The 13,504-nt window shown below is 49.2% G+C and overlaps 1 protein-coding gene across 1 annotated transcript in view; it reads left to right on the top strand.

Moving 5' to 3' along the window:
• Positions 1-13,504, top strand: part of REC114 (REC114 meiotic recombination protein) — an 82,179-nt gene that overhangs the window by 4,988 nt on the left and 63,687 nt on the right. Inside the window, exon 2 of the mRNA XM_040968481.1 lies at positions 12,006-12,095. Coding sequence (XP_040824415.1) covers positions 12,006-12,095 — 90 coding nt within the window. The remainder of the gene's footprint in view (positions 1-12,005; positions 12,096-13,504) is intronic.

Genomic DNA, 13,504 nt, shown 5'->3' with positions numbered 1-13,504 from the left:
TGCAGGTTGCTTTTAATTTAAAATTTCACCATGTTTTTCAAATTCAAAGTACTACTCAGCTGTCCCCTAATTGGTTGAGTCCGACATCCATTCGCTCAGTTGGTTGGAAAGGGAGGAAAAAGACCTCATCCTTTACTTTTTATTGGAGGAATCTGAAGAATTGCCCTACTTAAAAATGAAGAAATGGAGTATGGAGTTTGTGCTTGAACTCCTTGACTGTAGACTCTTTTGTGTTCCTGATGCCAGCACAGCAACCTGGCAGCAGGTGGGTGACTGGGCGGTTCATGAAGGTCAGACTGACCACGTGCTGTGGTCACTTTTCTTAAGGGAATGTGCTCTTTGTGATAGGGTAGCTTTGTTTATGTGCTAAGTGTTGGTTTTGGTCTATTTTTTAAAAAGATTTATTTTGATTGGAAAGGCAGATCAGATTTACAGAGAGAAGGAGATACAGAGAGAAAAATCTAGCATCCACTGGTTCACCCTCTGAGTGGCTGCAGTGGCCAGAGTCAAACTGATCCAAAACCAGGAGCCAGGAGCTTCTTCAGGGTCTCCCGCGCAGGTGCAGGTTCCCAAGGCTTTGGGCTGTCCTCGACTGCTTTCCCAGGCCACAAGCAGGGAGCTGGATGGGAAGAGGAGTACCAGGACACGAACTGGCATCCATATGGGATCCTGGCACATGCAAGGCAAGGCAAGTGTTTATCTGTTGAGCCACTGTGCCAGGCCCTGGGTCTGTTCTTAGCACCCCTAGCCACCGTCATCTGATACATGAGTGGGCCGAGAATCAGAAAAGCTCAGAGTTTTTCCAGTGCTTTCTTCTTGTGGAAAGAGAACCAGGTCCTGGTTTTCCTATTTCTGAAACCTGTGCTTTTAGCTTGTGATGTTTGCCGTGGAAAAGTTGCTGTGTCAGGGGAGGAGAGAGTGGGTCCGTTCGTTATGTGGATAAAGGATTTTGAAATGAACACACACAGTGCAAATGATAACAAAGTTGCGTTTTGATCTTGGAGGAACATTGATTTGTAAAAATACAGTCACATGGCAGCTCTTCTTGGCATGCCTGCTAATTTTTGTTTTGGTCTGAATTCCTGATGCTGTGAATCTTACGTTGTCAGGTGCAGCCTATTTTTGTTTCCCTGTTGATATTGCTGAAGATCTTTCTGAGACTGGTGCCTTAGATGGTGCCTTAGAACCAATGGCATGCTCAGGTCTCTGGCTTTGGTGACCGTGTCAGGTGGCCCCAGGGCGCCATGTTCTTCCCCTGACAGAAGGACAGGCAGGGCCTCGGGGGTTCTCCATCTACTGCCTGGTGAACAGAGAGGGTTGATTGCCTGCCGCATGGCAGCCCCGGCAGGGTTGTTGCCTTAAGTCCTCCCAGCTGGGTCTGTGCCTCCTCAGGCCAGGGCTGGGCTCCCGGAGTGTCTGGAGTTCCCTCTCCGGGCAGTTCTGCCTTCTCTGCTCTTGCGTCCTGTGAAATTTGTTTCAGCTTTGATGATCTCCTGGCCTAGTGACTCTGTCACAGGGGTTCAAGTTGGCATTGCCGGGCCTTGCCTGAGTTTCCCTCCTCACCTCTGCCCTGAAGCCCTCCCGGCAGGAGCCCAGGGCATACAGGAAGTTTCACCCACTGCTTGTCCTCAGCACCCAGCATCCCGGCTGCGGGTGCTACAGCTTCTTGCTTATTCCGGGCAGGAGAGAGAGTTTGGATCCTGGTACTCTATCTGGGCTGAAGTGGGTCTTTGGGTTCAGGGCTGTCTTTTTTCCTCCCCCACTTCAGGTTGTTGATTGAACAAGATGAAGTAGTCTCCGGAGTGCTTGGGGTCCAGCTGAGTGCTGGAGGTGCCTAGTGTGTCACTGCTGGGGCCCGCAGTCACAGGACTGCAGGACGGGAAGGCCCCGACGGCCGAGGCCAGCTTCCTCAGGGTCGGTAGCGGGCTTGGAGGGAAGTCTCTGGGAATGTGTGTTGAAAATGCAGCCTCCCAGGCTGAGCGTGGCTTCTCCGCTTCCCTCCTCCTTCCCTCTGATACAGGAAGAAAAAGAAAGAGAGAGAATGTGGCAGTAATGGCCTCACCCACCTCCCTGTAGCCCTTGACCCTTATCACCCTAATTAACTATGCAGAAAAAAATCATTGAAATAAAAGTTTAAAGGAAGAGTGACAGAAGGGAAAAAGAAAGAAAACACAGTCTCGCGGTTCCTGCACTAGGCCTCCTCAAGTGCACCCCTGGCTGGGGTGGATCCCTGATCCCTGGCTGACCACTCCTCAAAAAAAAAAAAAATGAGCTTCTATCTGCGCCTTCACTCCCCCAGACACATGCAGCGCGCAGCACAGGGTCAGGAGCCACTCGGTCCAGGCTTCCCACGCAGCAGGCACAAGTACTGAGTCACCCACTGCCGACTGCTGGGGTACACGTTATCAGGAAGCTGGGGTGCAGAGCAGAGTGGGCGCTTAAAGTCGGACACTGCAGTATTGGGACTGCCAGGCGGATGCCGGCCCCTCCAGCTGGCTCACATGGGTGCTCCAAGGCCTAGTGTGCAGAGGGAAGGGTGTGAGGCACAGACAACTGAGTACTGATTCATCAGAGGCCTGAGAGTTCGTAACATACTTTGAACTGCTGGCCATTTGGTCCTCACAGCTTTTGTGGGTCTTGTTATCCTTTTATAGACCAGAAGCTGAGGCATGGCTGGGGGGGTTGAGTGGCCTGCCAGAGGTTGCCAGAGAAAAGGAAGAGCTGATTCTCTGATTCGGCCCTTCCTCAGGCCAGCCCTCCTTGCACTGTGTGCTGGCCGCTCCCCCTGGAAGCTGCAGCTGGTCACCAGCTGGCCTTGCATCACGTAGCGTGTTTGCTTTGACCTGTGTTATGTATCGAGAGTTCAGAACGGCTTGGAGTAACAGGATGGGCAGAATAACAGTGGACACAGGTGGACACCTTTTCCACACTGCAGTGCAGAGTCAGACGTACACCCAGCACCCCAGCACCTAGCACCCAGCACCCCAGCACCCAGGCTGTGCTGCAGTGCAGAACCAGCGGCACACCCGGCACCAGGACCCCAGGCACATAGCCCTAGGCTCAGAGTCGGATGGAGGCAGGATTCCCGGTGGCTCATGGGAGTGCACAGCTGCTGCTTCTCGTGAGGATTTGCCTGGCACAGCACAGCCCCTGGCATGCAGACCTGGGCTACCTGCTCAGCATTTCATCAGCTCAACTCTTCAGCTGGAAGTTGAGAGTTCTGTTACCACACGGCAAGAGAAGGCAAGGCCGGAAGGGGAACTGGCAAAACTGGCAATTCTCCACGTGCTTGCTTGCTTGCTTGCCTTTTTTATTTTTTTTTTTCCTCTCTCCTGAATCTGGGAACTGTTAAGAAATGAAGGATTACTCCTGAGTCCCTGCTGGACACCAAAGGCCTTTTCTAATCATAGCAGCAATAAAAGCCACCAGTATTTAGTGCACAATTACTATATAAGTCATTACCCGGGACAGAGCTTGGCAGATGCTGCCAAGGCCAGGCAGTCAGCTAATGGCTGGTCTCATCTCCCTTTTGATCCTTCCGATGATTCTAGAGGGTGGTTTTCATGATATTTATCTCATGGGTGAAGACCTTGGGCATACATTTCTAGGTGGTACAGCAGGGTTTGACCCCAGCCAAAGCTCCAAACCCTGGTGACGTATTTTGTACAGCAGAAGCTGTGAGGGTGATGTCTACCAATCCCTGGCCTCCTGAGGCAAAGAGTGTCAGATGGACCGGTTGGCCAGTGAGCTGTGAGCAGGACTGGCAGATGTCATGAGCAGAATCTTGGAGAGCCCGTGCAAGCCTCATATGACTTTTCCTTGGTCAGGTGCTGTAGCTCTTGGCTTCTCTGTGAGAACATGTCCCCTAGTGGGTGACAAGTGACAAGCTCTGTGTGTGTGTGTGTGTGTGAGAGAGAGAGAGAGAGAGAGAGAGAGAGAGAGAGAGAGAGAGAGAGAGCATGAGCGAGTTTCAATAGGGTGGTTCTCTCCTGTGGTGGTCAGGGCTAAACCAGGCTGAAGCCAGGAGACCAGAACTCCATCCCGGTCTCCCAGGTGGGTGGCAGGGGCCCAGGCATTAGGGCCGTCCTCTGCTCCTGTCCCAGGTTCTTTAGCAGGGAGCTGGCTCAGAGGTAGAGTAGCCAGGACTCAAACTGGTGCTCATAGGAGAGTCCCACATTGCAGGCTGCAGCTGAACCCACTGCACCACAGTGCCAGCCTTGAGCTCTGCACCCGCAGGTGATTACCTGTCCTATATTATACATGGTAGGTCGCGTCGGCTGCCGAGGAAGAACTCTATACTTGACGTGTTCACTTTTTTTTTTCCCTTGTGACAAAACCATTACTTATCCCAAAGCACCCGTTTATAAATACATATTTCCAGCTTGGAATCCATCTCTGTTCTCTTTCTTTAATAAACAGAGCTTAATTTTATCATATGACTAACATAGTTTTTGGAGAGGCCCAAGCTTGTTTGCTTAACGTGATCTAGACTTTGCACAGACACAGGGTGGACTTTTTGAGCCTGGTGATTCCAGGAGCCTGAAAGCTTTGGTTTAGAAGGAGACTGAAGGGCGTGAAAATCCATCCCCCCGGAGGATGTGTTCCCAGACACGAGTGTGAGCTCCGTCCTGAACGGGCGCCCCCCCACGGAAAGCCAGCCAGGTAGGCTGAGCAAGCAGCAGGAGACCTGGTGAGAACGCTTCCTTGACTTTGGTTTGGAAATGGCATCTAGGTCCTGGCACTCATTCTGAGCTCGAGCATGCCTGTGGAGGTGGTGACGGGGCACCAGACAAGTGCACCCCTCATTAGAGTTGGTGATTTTTGTTCTAAAAATGGTTTTCATTTTGTTAGAGGCAGAGAGAGGAGTAGGCAGGCAGAGTTCTCATCTGATTCGCACCCCGAATGCCTGCAGCAGCCGGGACCTGTCCACCCTGGAGCAGGAAGCAAGGAGCTCAGTCCCGTCTCCTATCCAGGTGCCAGGAACCCGAGGACTGGCACCAACACTGTGGCCTCCAGGGGTGTGCGTTAGTGGGAAGCTTGGCTTGGGAGTGGAGCTGGGACTTGGGCACTTCTACATGAGATGTGGGGGTACCAAGTGGCATCTGAATTACTGCATCCATTGCCCACATCAAGGTCTGCAGGAAGTTCCGGAACATGTATATTAAGAAAGAAACAACTATACATGGATTTTAAAATTGATTCTGTTTTTCTGCAGACTTCTAGAAGAACCCTGCTGGCTCTCCATGCTTTCTTCTTCACCATTAGCAATTTTCATTTCTTTTTTTTTTAAAATAAATATTTTATTTATTTTGTTGGAAAGTCATATTTACAGAGAGAAGGAGAGACAGAGAGAATGTCTGTCTGTCCTCTGATTCACTCCCCAAGTGGCCGCAGCGGCAGAAGCAGAGTCTATTCAAAGCCAGGAGCTTCTTCCAGGTTTCCCACGTGGGTGCAGGGTCCCAAGGCTCTGGCCCAGCCAGAGAGCTGGAAGGGAAGTGGAGCAGCCGGGACGTGAACCGGCGCCCATATGGGATCCCGGTGCGTTCAAGGTGAGGACTTTAGCCGCTACGCCACACCGCCGGGCCCAGCAATTTCCATTTCTGTGAGACATCAGAAATGCTGCGCTTCACAGTTGGGTGAGCGGTATACAGCAGGAGCAGTTTCATTAGAATCGTGCACTCTGCTGCCAGGAGCTGGCTGGGAGGCAGCTGATGGCCGCTCAGCGGTGTTACACAGCTTTCACATTTGGTAATGCATGAATCAATATTTAGACCAGGGTGCATAAAGCTGTACACACTTTTGGATGGTGGTCTTTAGAGCGGAAAACAAAACATTACCTACATAATCCAGTCCATCCCCATCTGAACAGTATTTCAAACATAAAGCATAATTCACCGGAGGGTAAATATTTCTATTTTTTTTTCCACTTTTTTTGCACCATCTTAGATTCAAATGCGTAGAGTTTGAAGACACTATCTGTCTAACCCTTAGGTTGAGCAGGCTCAGGACGGCCCTCTTGGTGTGGCTGTGTTACAAACTACAGCGGCAGACAGGGGTCTGCTTACACTGCTTCTAGGCTAACCCCAGGGCTAAAATACTGGAGGATTTGGCTGTGACAACAGTTCTCTTTTACCTTGACACATTATGTTAACGCGGGCATCCTGGAAAAATGCTTTGATTGTCAAACAATTTGAAGCATAATCAAAGGTATAAGAGTGTAGTGAGGGCTGGGTAAGATATAAGAATGTACAGTGTAGTGGATTAAGCTTCCACCCGAGACTGCGACATCCCATATGGACACAGATTCGAGTTCCTGCTAAGGTTCATGTCCTGGCTGTTCCACATCGCATTCAGTTCTGTGCTTGTGGCCTGGGAAAGCAGCAGCAGAGAATGGCCTAAAACTTTGGAACCCTGCACCCACGTGGGAGACCTGGAAGAGGCTCCTGGCTCTTGGCCTCAGATGGGCTCAGCACCAGCCATGGTAGCCATTTAGGCAGTGAGTGAACCAGGAAATGGATGACCTTTCTCTCTGTCTCTCCTTCTCTCTGTAAATCTACCTTTCCAATAAAAATAAAGAAATCTTTAAAAAAAAAAGTCCAAGAAAATAAATGTTCACAATGTGCCAACTAAAAAGAGTAACATCTCTGAATCTTCACAGATGTGAGCTGTGTTTGGCATCTCTGATTTCAGTGTAGAAGGATATAATACCACAGGGTTGGAGAAGTGGTCTTTTATTTAGCTCAATGGCTTGGCAAGCACTGGGATCCTATATGTGCGCCGGTTCATGTCCTGGCTGCTCCACTTCCCATCCAGCTCCCTGCTTATGCCCTGGGAAAGCAGTCAAGGACGAACCAAAGCCCTGGGACCCTGCACCCATGTGGGAAGCCTGCAGAAGCTCCTGTCTTCAGATTGGCTCTGCTTTGGCTGTTGCAGCTGCTTGGGGAGGAGATCTTTCTGTCTTTCCTTCTCTCCATAAAATCTGAACTGTCGGGCCCGGTGTGGTGGCGCAAGTGGTTGAGGTCCTCGCCTTGCACGCCTGGGATCCCATATGGGCGTTGGTTCTATCCCGGCAGCCCCGCTTCCCTTCCAGCTCCCTGCCTGTGGCCCGGGAAGGCAGTCGAGGATGGCCCAAAGCCTTGGGACCCTGCACCCGTGTGGGAGACCCGGAAGAGGCTCCTGGCTTTGGACCGGCACGGCATCGACCGTTGCGCTCACTTGGGTAGTGAATCATCGGACGGAAGATCTTCCTCTCTGTCTCTCCTCTCTGTATATCCGCCTTTCCAATAAATAATAATAATAATAATAATAATAATAATAATAATAAAGGAAAAAAATCTGAACTGTCTTTCCAATATAAATCTTTTTTAAAAATGACAGGACATAGTGTTATACCCAAGTGAGCCAGTCCGAAGGAGCTCCGTGCCCTGGTAAGATTTGAAAATCCTGGCCCAGCATGGTAGCCTAGCGGCTAAGGTCCTCGCTTTGCACACACCAGGATCGCATATGGGTGCTTGTTTGTATCCTGGTGGTCCTGCATCCCATCCCGCTCTGTGCTTGTGACCTGGGAAAGCAGTTGAGGACAGCCCAAGGTCTTGGGACCCTGAACCCACCTGGGAGACCCAGAAGAGGCTTCTGACTCCTGGCTTCAGATTGGCAAAGCTCTGGACATTGCGGCCATTTGGGGAGTGAATCATTGGACAGAAGATCTTCCTGTCTGTCTCTCCTCCTCTCTGTATATCTGGTCTTCCAATGAAAATATATAAATAAATAAATCTTTTTAAAAAAAATTGAAAATCCTTTTTGTTAGCAGTGGAAAGAGGATACCTGCCCCAGAGACTTCCAACCGTGAGCCACAGAACAGTGGGGCTAATGAAGGCAAAAACCACCACGTGGGAGGGGTCAAGGAAAGTGGGCTAAGGCATTGAGCTAATGCAAAGCTACCTCAGGGATGAAAAATTACCAGTCACTAACTCTGCAAGCCTTTGTTGCTGCACTAGGTAAAACTCATTTATTTTTTTTTCCCTTAGTCCTGCTGGAACAGCCTAGCCAGGGGTTCGAGCATTCTTGCCAAGCAGGTTGCAGTTGTCTTTCCCAGGCCGCAGTCTCACAGGTGGAGGGATACCTCCCCTGTGATGGAGCCCAGCTCAACACAGAGTCCTCCATGTCAAGCCTGTTACTTCAGCTGTCCTCAATCTTAAGTGTTTCTGTCTAGTGGTAGACACACATAAGAAGGTTCAGAACAGTGTTAGTTGTAGAACACTGGTTTGGAGAAAAAAAATATTAACCAACAAAAAGAAGTTTAAGAATAAAAGTTGTGCCATAGTCACAGAGTGGTATTCTGTAATGATGAGAATGAATGTGTGTGCAACAAGCATGAAGCCAGATATGAAATAATTCTTTGTGTGACTGTTCATGTGAAGAAAACTGAACTGTGATATTGGAAATTGGGGCAGGTGTGGCTGGGGGGCTGGCTCAGGCCCTGTGTCGCTGCTAGCCGCTATGTGGTGGCTTTGTCATCCTTGAGCTTGCTGTATATACTTTTGATCAATGTGTTGCTTTCTTAAGATTTATTTATTGGAAGGCAGAGTTACAGAGAGAGCGAGAGAGAGAAGGGGAGGGAGAGCTGGATCTTTGCTCTGTTGGTTCACTCTCCACAGGGCTGCAGTAGCTGGAACTAGGCAGGTTTGAGGCCAGAAGCTTTTCCATCTCCCACATGGGTACCGAAGCTGGGACTCGAACCAGTGCCATGTGGAATGCCAGCACTGCAGGGGTCATGGCAGCAGATTAGGAAAGCGGTGCTTGACCCACAGCACCCTTCTGGTTCCAGTGATTCCAAGTGGCCACAAAGACATGGGAGATGATCCCCTGAAACAGTGTCCCGTGAGGGGTTCTCCGAAGCTCACTGAGATATATATTAGGTAAAACGAGGCAAGGATTTCCATTTTTTTTTTGCACCAAAATGAATTTTTAGCTCCATTCTCCACTTCGTTTGGGAAACACTCCCCAAGTAACAGTTCCCAGAATAACAACCATGGAAGGAATTAATATGGAGCTCCGTATAACACCCCTCCCCTGCCCCCAACATCTGCAATCTCATCTGGGTCTGATGTTTGGAATTCAAAAGGAATTAATGAAAACTCAGTAAGGAATCTTGAATTTCAACATAGCACTGAGGCTCTCAATGCCATGAAATTATAAGCTAGAGTGTTATTCCTCAATAGAATGCAGTAACTTTTAAAAAATACATGCGAGTTATTGGGGCTGGCATCGTGTTGCTGGAGGCTAAACTGCTGATTGCAAGGCCAGCCTCCTGGTTCTAGTTCTCATGCACTTCCAATGCAGCTCCCTGCTGATGTGCTTGTCAAGGCAGAGGAAGACGGCCCAAGGGTGTGGGCACCTGCCACCGGTGTGAGGTCAGGTGAGACCTCCTGGCTCCTGCCTTGAGCCTGGCCAGGACTTGGCTGTTGAGGCTGTCGTGGGAGTAGGGGTCGGGGTGAACCAGCAGATGAAATATCATCGTCTCCCTCTCTCCTCCCGTCCTGCTCTTGTTCTCTCCTCTTCCCTGCCTCCTCTCTCTCGTCTGCTCTCTCTCTCCCTCTGCCACTCTGTCTTTCGAATAGTTAAATCTTAGAGATACTTGAGTTGAAGGTGTGTTCATTTAGATCAGGGGTGGAAAACGTTTTATCTGCCAAGAATGTTTATAACATGAACCATGCAAAATTGTCACCTTAAAAACAAACCACTACTGGGCCCAGCGCGGTAACCTAGTGGCTAAAGTCCTCACCTTGCAAGCACTGGGATTCCATATGGGCACCGGTTCTAATCCCGGCAGCTCCACTTCCCCTCCAGCTCCCTGCTTGTGGCCTGGGAAAGCAGTCAAGGACAGCCCAAAGCCTTGGGACCCTGCACCCGTGTGGGAGACCTGGAAGAAGCTCCTGGCTCCTGGCTTCAGATTGGCTCAACTCCAGCCTTTGCAGCCACTTGGGGAGTGAATCAATGGATGGATGGTCTTGCTCTTTCTCTCTCCTCCTCTCTGTATATCTGACTTCCAATAAAAATAAAATAAATCTTTTTAAACAATAACCCACTATAGATTTATTGAATTTTGAATCCCATCTCTGCGGTTGCTGTGGTGGGACTAGGCTGAGTGAATTCCTAAGCTTTCTATGATCGAGGGGCCAGATGTCCTCCACCCTGGGAACTTGGCGAATCAAGGCAAGTCTGTAATTTATTTAACAGGATGCTAACCTCCCAGTGTTCATGAAAGAGATGAAAATCACCTCTCGATTGAAGTTCCCTAAGTGCTTTGTACCTATGCATCACGGCCTCCCTGGGGCCTGGATTGAATCGTCCCAATTCCACACCGTAACTCAGCAAATTGGAATGACAGACCAAACAAATGAGGCAACCGCGTGTAATGGGAATAAAGCCGAGTTTTTCATCTAGGCTCAAGAAAAGCATGGGATCATGGGATTTGACGGCATAGGAGGCAACACTGCAGCAAGTTTTGCTGTTTCAGTTGGAGTTCTTCCCATGCTGCACTTACGCCTGTACTCCAAGAGGTCAGGGAGACCTGGGAAGGATTAGACCCTAGCAAGAGGACTTGGGGCGTTCGTGGCCCCATGTTGATTTGGAAGGTGGGATGAAAGAAGTGTGGGGGTGGGGGACAGGAAAGAGAGAGTCTGTCTGCTGGTTCCAGCAGCTGCAAAGGTCAGGCCTAGGCCAGGCTGAGGCCAGAAGCCATGACGGAAACTCCATCTGGTCTCCCACGTGATTGTCAGGGGTCCAAGCTCCCCCAGGTACATGATCAGAGTACTGGATTGGAAGTAGGGCAGCGAGAACTCAAACTGATACTCCAATAAGGGATACTAGTGTCGCTGGAGTAGATTAATGCACAGCACTACATTGCCTGCCCTGTGGCCCCATGTTTCAAGAGTGACATTGACAGTCCCGGCACAATAGCGTAATAGTTAAGGTCCTTGCTTTGAACATGCCAGGATGTCATGTGGTCGCCGGTTCTAATCCGGAGGCCCTGCTTCCCATCCAGCTCCATGCTTGTGGCCTGGGAAAGCAGTTGAGGATGGCGCAAAACCTTGGGACCCTGCACCCACATGGGAGACCCAGAAAGAAGTTCCTGGCTCCTGGCTTCGGATTGGCACAGCACCAGTTGTTGCTGCCACTTGGGGAGTGAATCATTGGCCAGAAGATCTTCTTCTCTGTCTCTCCTCCTCTCTGTACATTTGCCTTTCCAATAAAATAAACAAATCTTAAAAAAAAAAAAAAAAGAGTGACATTGACAAGGGAATGCCCTGGCTCTGAGGGTTATAGATTGCAACTATGTGGCTGAAGACATGGGGACCCTGAAGTTCCTCAGCAGCCCTGGGAGGCCCCATCTTTGTTTCACAGAAAGGAAATAAAAATAAGAGAGAATATGTGATTTAGCAAACTGGCGGAATAGGACTCAGGACTCACAACTCTGAACTTAGTTTGCTGCTCTTTTTTTTTTTTATGTTAGCAGAGGACTAAAGTATGTGAGCAAAGGGAAGATGCGTGCTTAGAGGGACTGCAGGTCTATCTGGGGAGTCTTGGAGTCGTCTCTTTCTGGGACTGGATGCATGTGGGGCAGGTGTGGGGGGTTGGATGGTGTTGTCTTGGAAGGGGTGGAGGGCCCAGGAATTTGCTGTCTGCCTAATTTTCTACCCATTAGGGAAATCTTGAAAACATCATGACTTCAGGGTTGCAATGCAAGTGTCCGGCCTGGGCATCTTATCATGAAGGTGTAACAGGCTCTAGGTCATCACAAAGCCATGGTATTGTTTTTGTTTCAAAATAATTGGTCTTGATTTTTAAAAGCCTGGCTATTATAATATTCATGTATATGTGAATATATGCGTTGCTAGGTAGCTGGAGAAACTTGAAACACAAAGAAAATGCTGACAGGTTGAATGGCTACGTTATGCCTTTCTGAGTGTTATAGAAATATATTTACATCTCTCTCTCCCTAGGTTTTTGAGTCCAGTGAAGAATCCGGTTCCATTGTTCTCACCATAGTAATATCGGGTCACTTCTTCATCTCCCAAGGGCAGACACTGCTGGTGAGTTGGCCGCAAAGTTACTAGGAAAGTCTGTTTCCTGCCTTCTTGGCTTCCGGTTACTCTAGTGGTCTCATGCCTCCCTGGCCTCAGCAGAAGCCGTCAGGTTGGACAGGCTTGGAGTTAGTCAGATGTGCTGGTGTGGTGGCGGGAGGGCACACAGGTGCCCTGGATGACGCCGCCCTAGAGGATTTTGCTGAGTCCAAGTAGATCTAGGGATCACAGTGAACCATTGTGATCAAAGATTCTTTTCTTCTTTTTTTGTAGAAGAATTTATCTATTTGTGTAAAAAGTCGAGTATCAGAGAGTGAGATATCTTCCATTTGCTGGTTCACTTTTCAAATGGCTACGACACCCCGATCCCCCACATGAGTGGCAGGAACCCACACACGTGAATCTTCACCTGCCATTTTGCCAGGCACGTCAGCAGGAAGCCAGGTAGAAAGCAGAGCAGCCAGGGCTAGAGTATGTGGGTGTTTAACCCCTGGTGGAGAATTCCTTTAAGAAAAGATTGATGTATTTGAAAGACACGTGCGAGAGAGATTGCATGAGAGAGAATGAATGACTGGCTTTCATCCACTGATCTGGTCCCCAGTTGGCTGCGCCCATGTTCAGCCAAGCCAAAAGCGGAAGCCAGGAACTGCAGCCTGGGCTCCCCGTCGCGTCCTGTGCCCCTGTTGACCGGCGATACTGGCTCGGCTCCCTCAGTGTGTGTCCCGGTCCTGCACTTGGGGTAAACACAGTGACACAGTGCTAGAAAGAAACTGAGTTTCTTTAGTTCCAGGGTGTGCTCCCTCCTGAGAAATCCAAGCTGCCTCTAACTCTACACTTGAGAAAGTTCATGGTGGAATGAGCGTTCGGAATCCACGCAGAGTTTTTCCATATTCATTTTTTTGTTGGACTTTTTGAAGAACTCTCCTATCTTTAGTGTTCAAGAGGTTTTGGGATAAAAATAAATTGATCTTTTTTTTTTTCCCAGTATTTATTTATTTATTTGAAAGGAAGAATTAGAGAGAAGGAAAGATATTTTCTACCCACTGGTTCACTCCCTAAATGGTTACAACAGCTGGGGCTGAGCCAGATGGAAGCTGGGAGCTTCTTCTGGATCTCCCACACAGGGTCCAAGAATTTGGACCATCCTCTGCTGCTTCCCCAGGCACACGAACAGGGAGCTGGATCGGAAGTGGAGCAGCCAGGACTCGAACCAGTGCCCATATGAGATGCTGGTGCTTTACCCACTGTGCCATAGCATTGCTTCCCCACCCTGCCCCGGTTTATCTTTAAATTCCATTTTCTTTTAAATACTTGGGTATACATATGTAGTTTTGGTATTAATATTGTCTTAATCTTTAGATATTCTTTTAAATTTTTACTTTGGAAAGCAAAGAGAATCAGAGTGACAGGAGTAGAAC

Source organism: Ochotona curzoniae, unplaced genomic scaffold, assembly GCF_017591425.1.
Source record: "Ochotona curzoniae isolate NIBS_2020 unplaced genomic scaffold, NIBS_Ocur_1.0 scaffold_4701, whole genome shotgun sequence".
Classification (NCBI taxonomy): domain Eukaryota; kingdom Metazoa; phylum Chordata; class Mammalia; order Lagomorpha; family Ochotonidae; genus Ochotona; species Ochotona curzoniae.
This window is presented reverse-complemented; position numbering and strand designations above follow the sequence as displayed.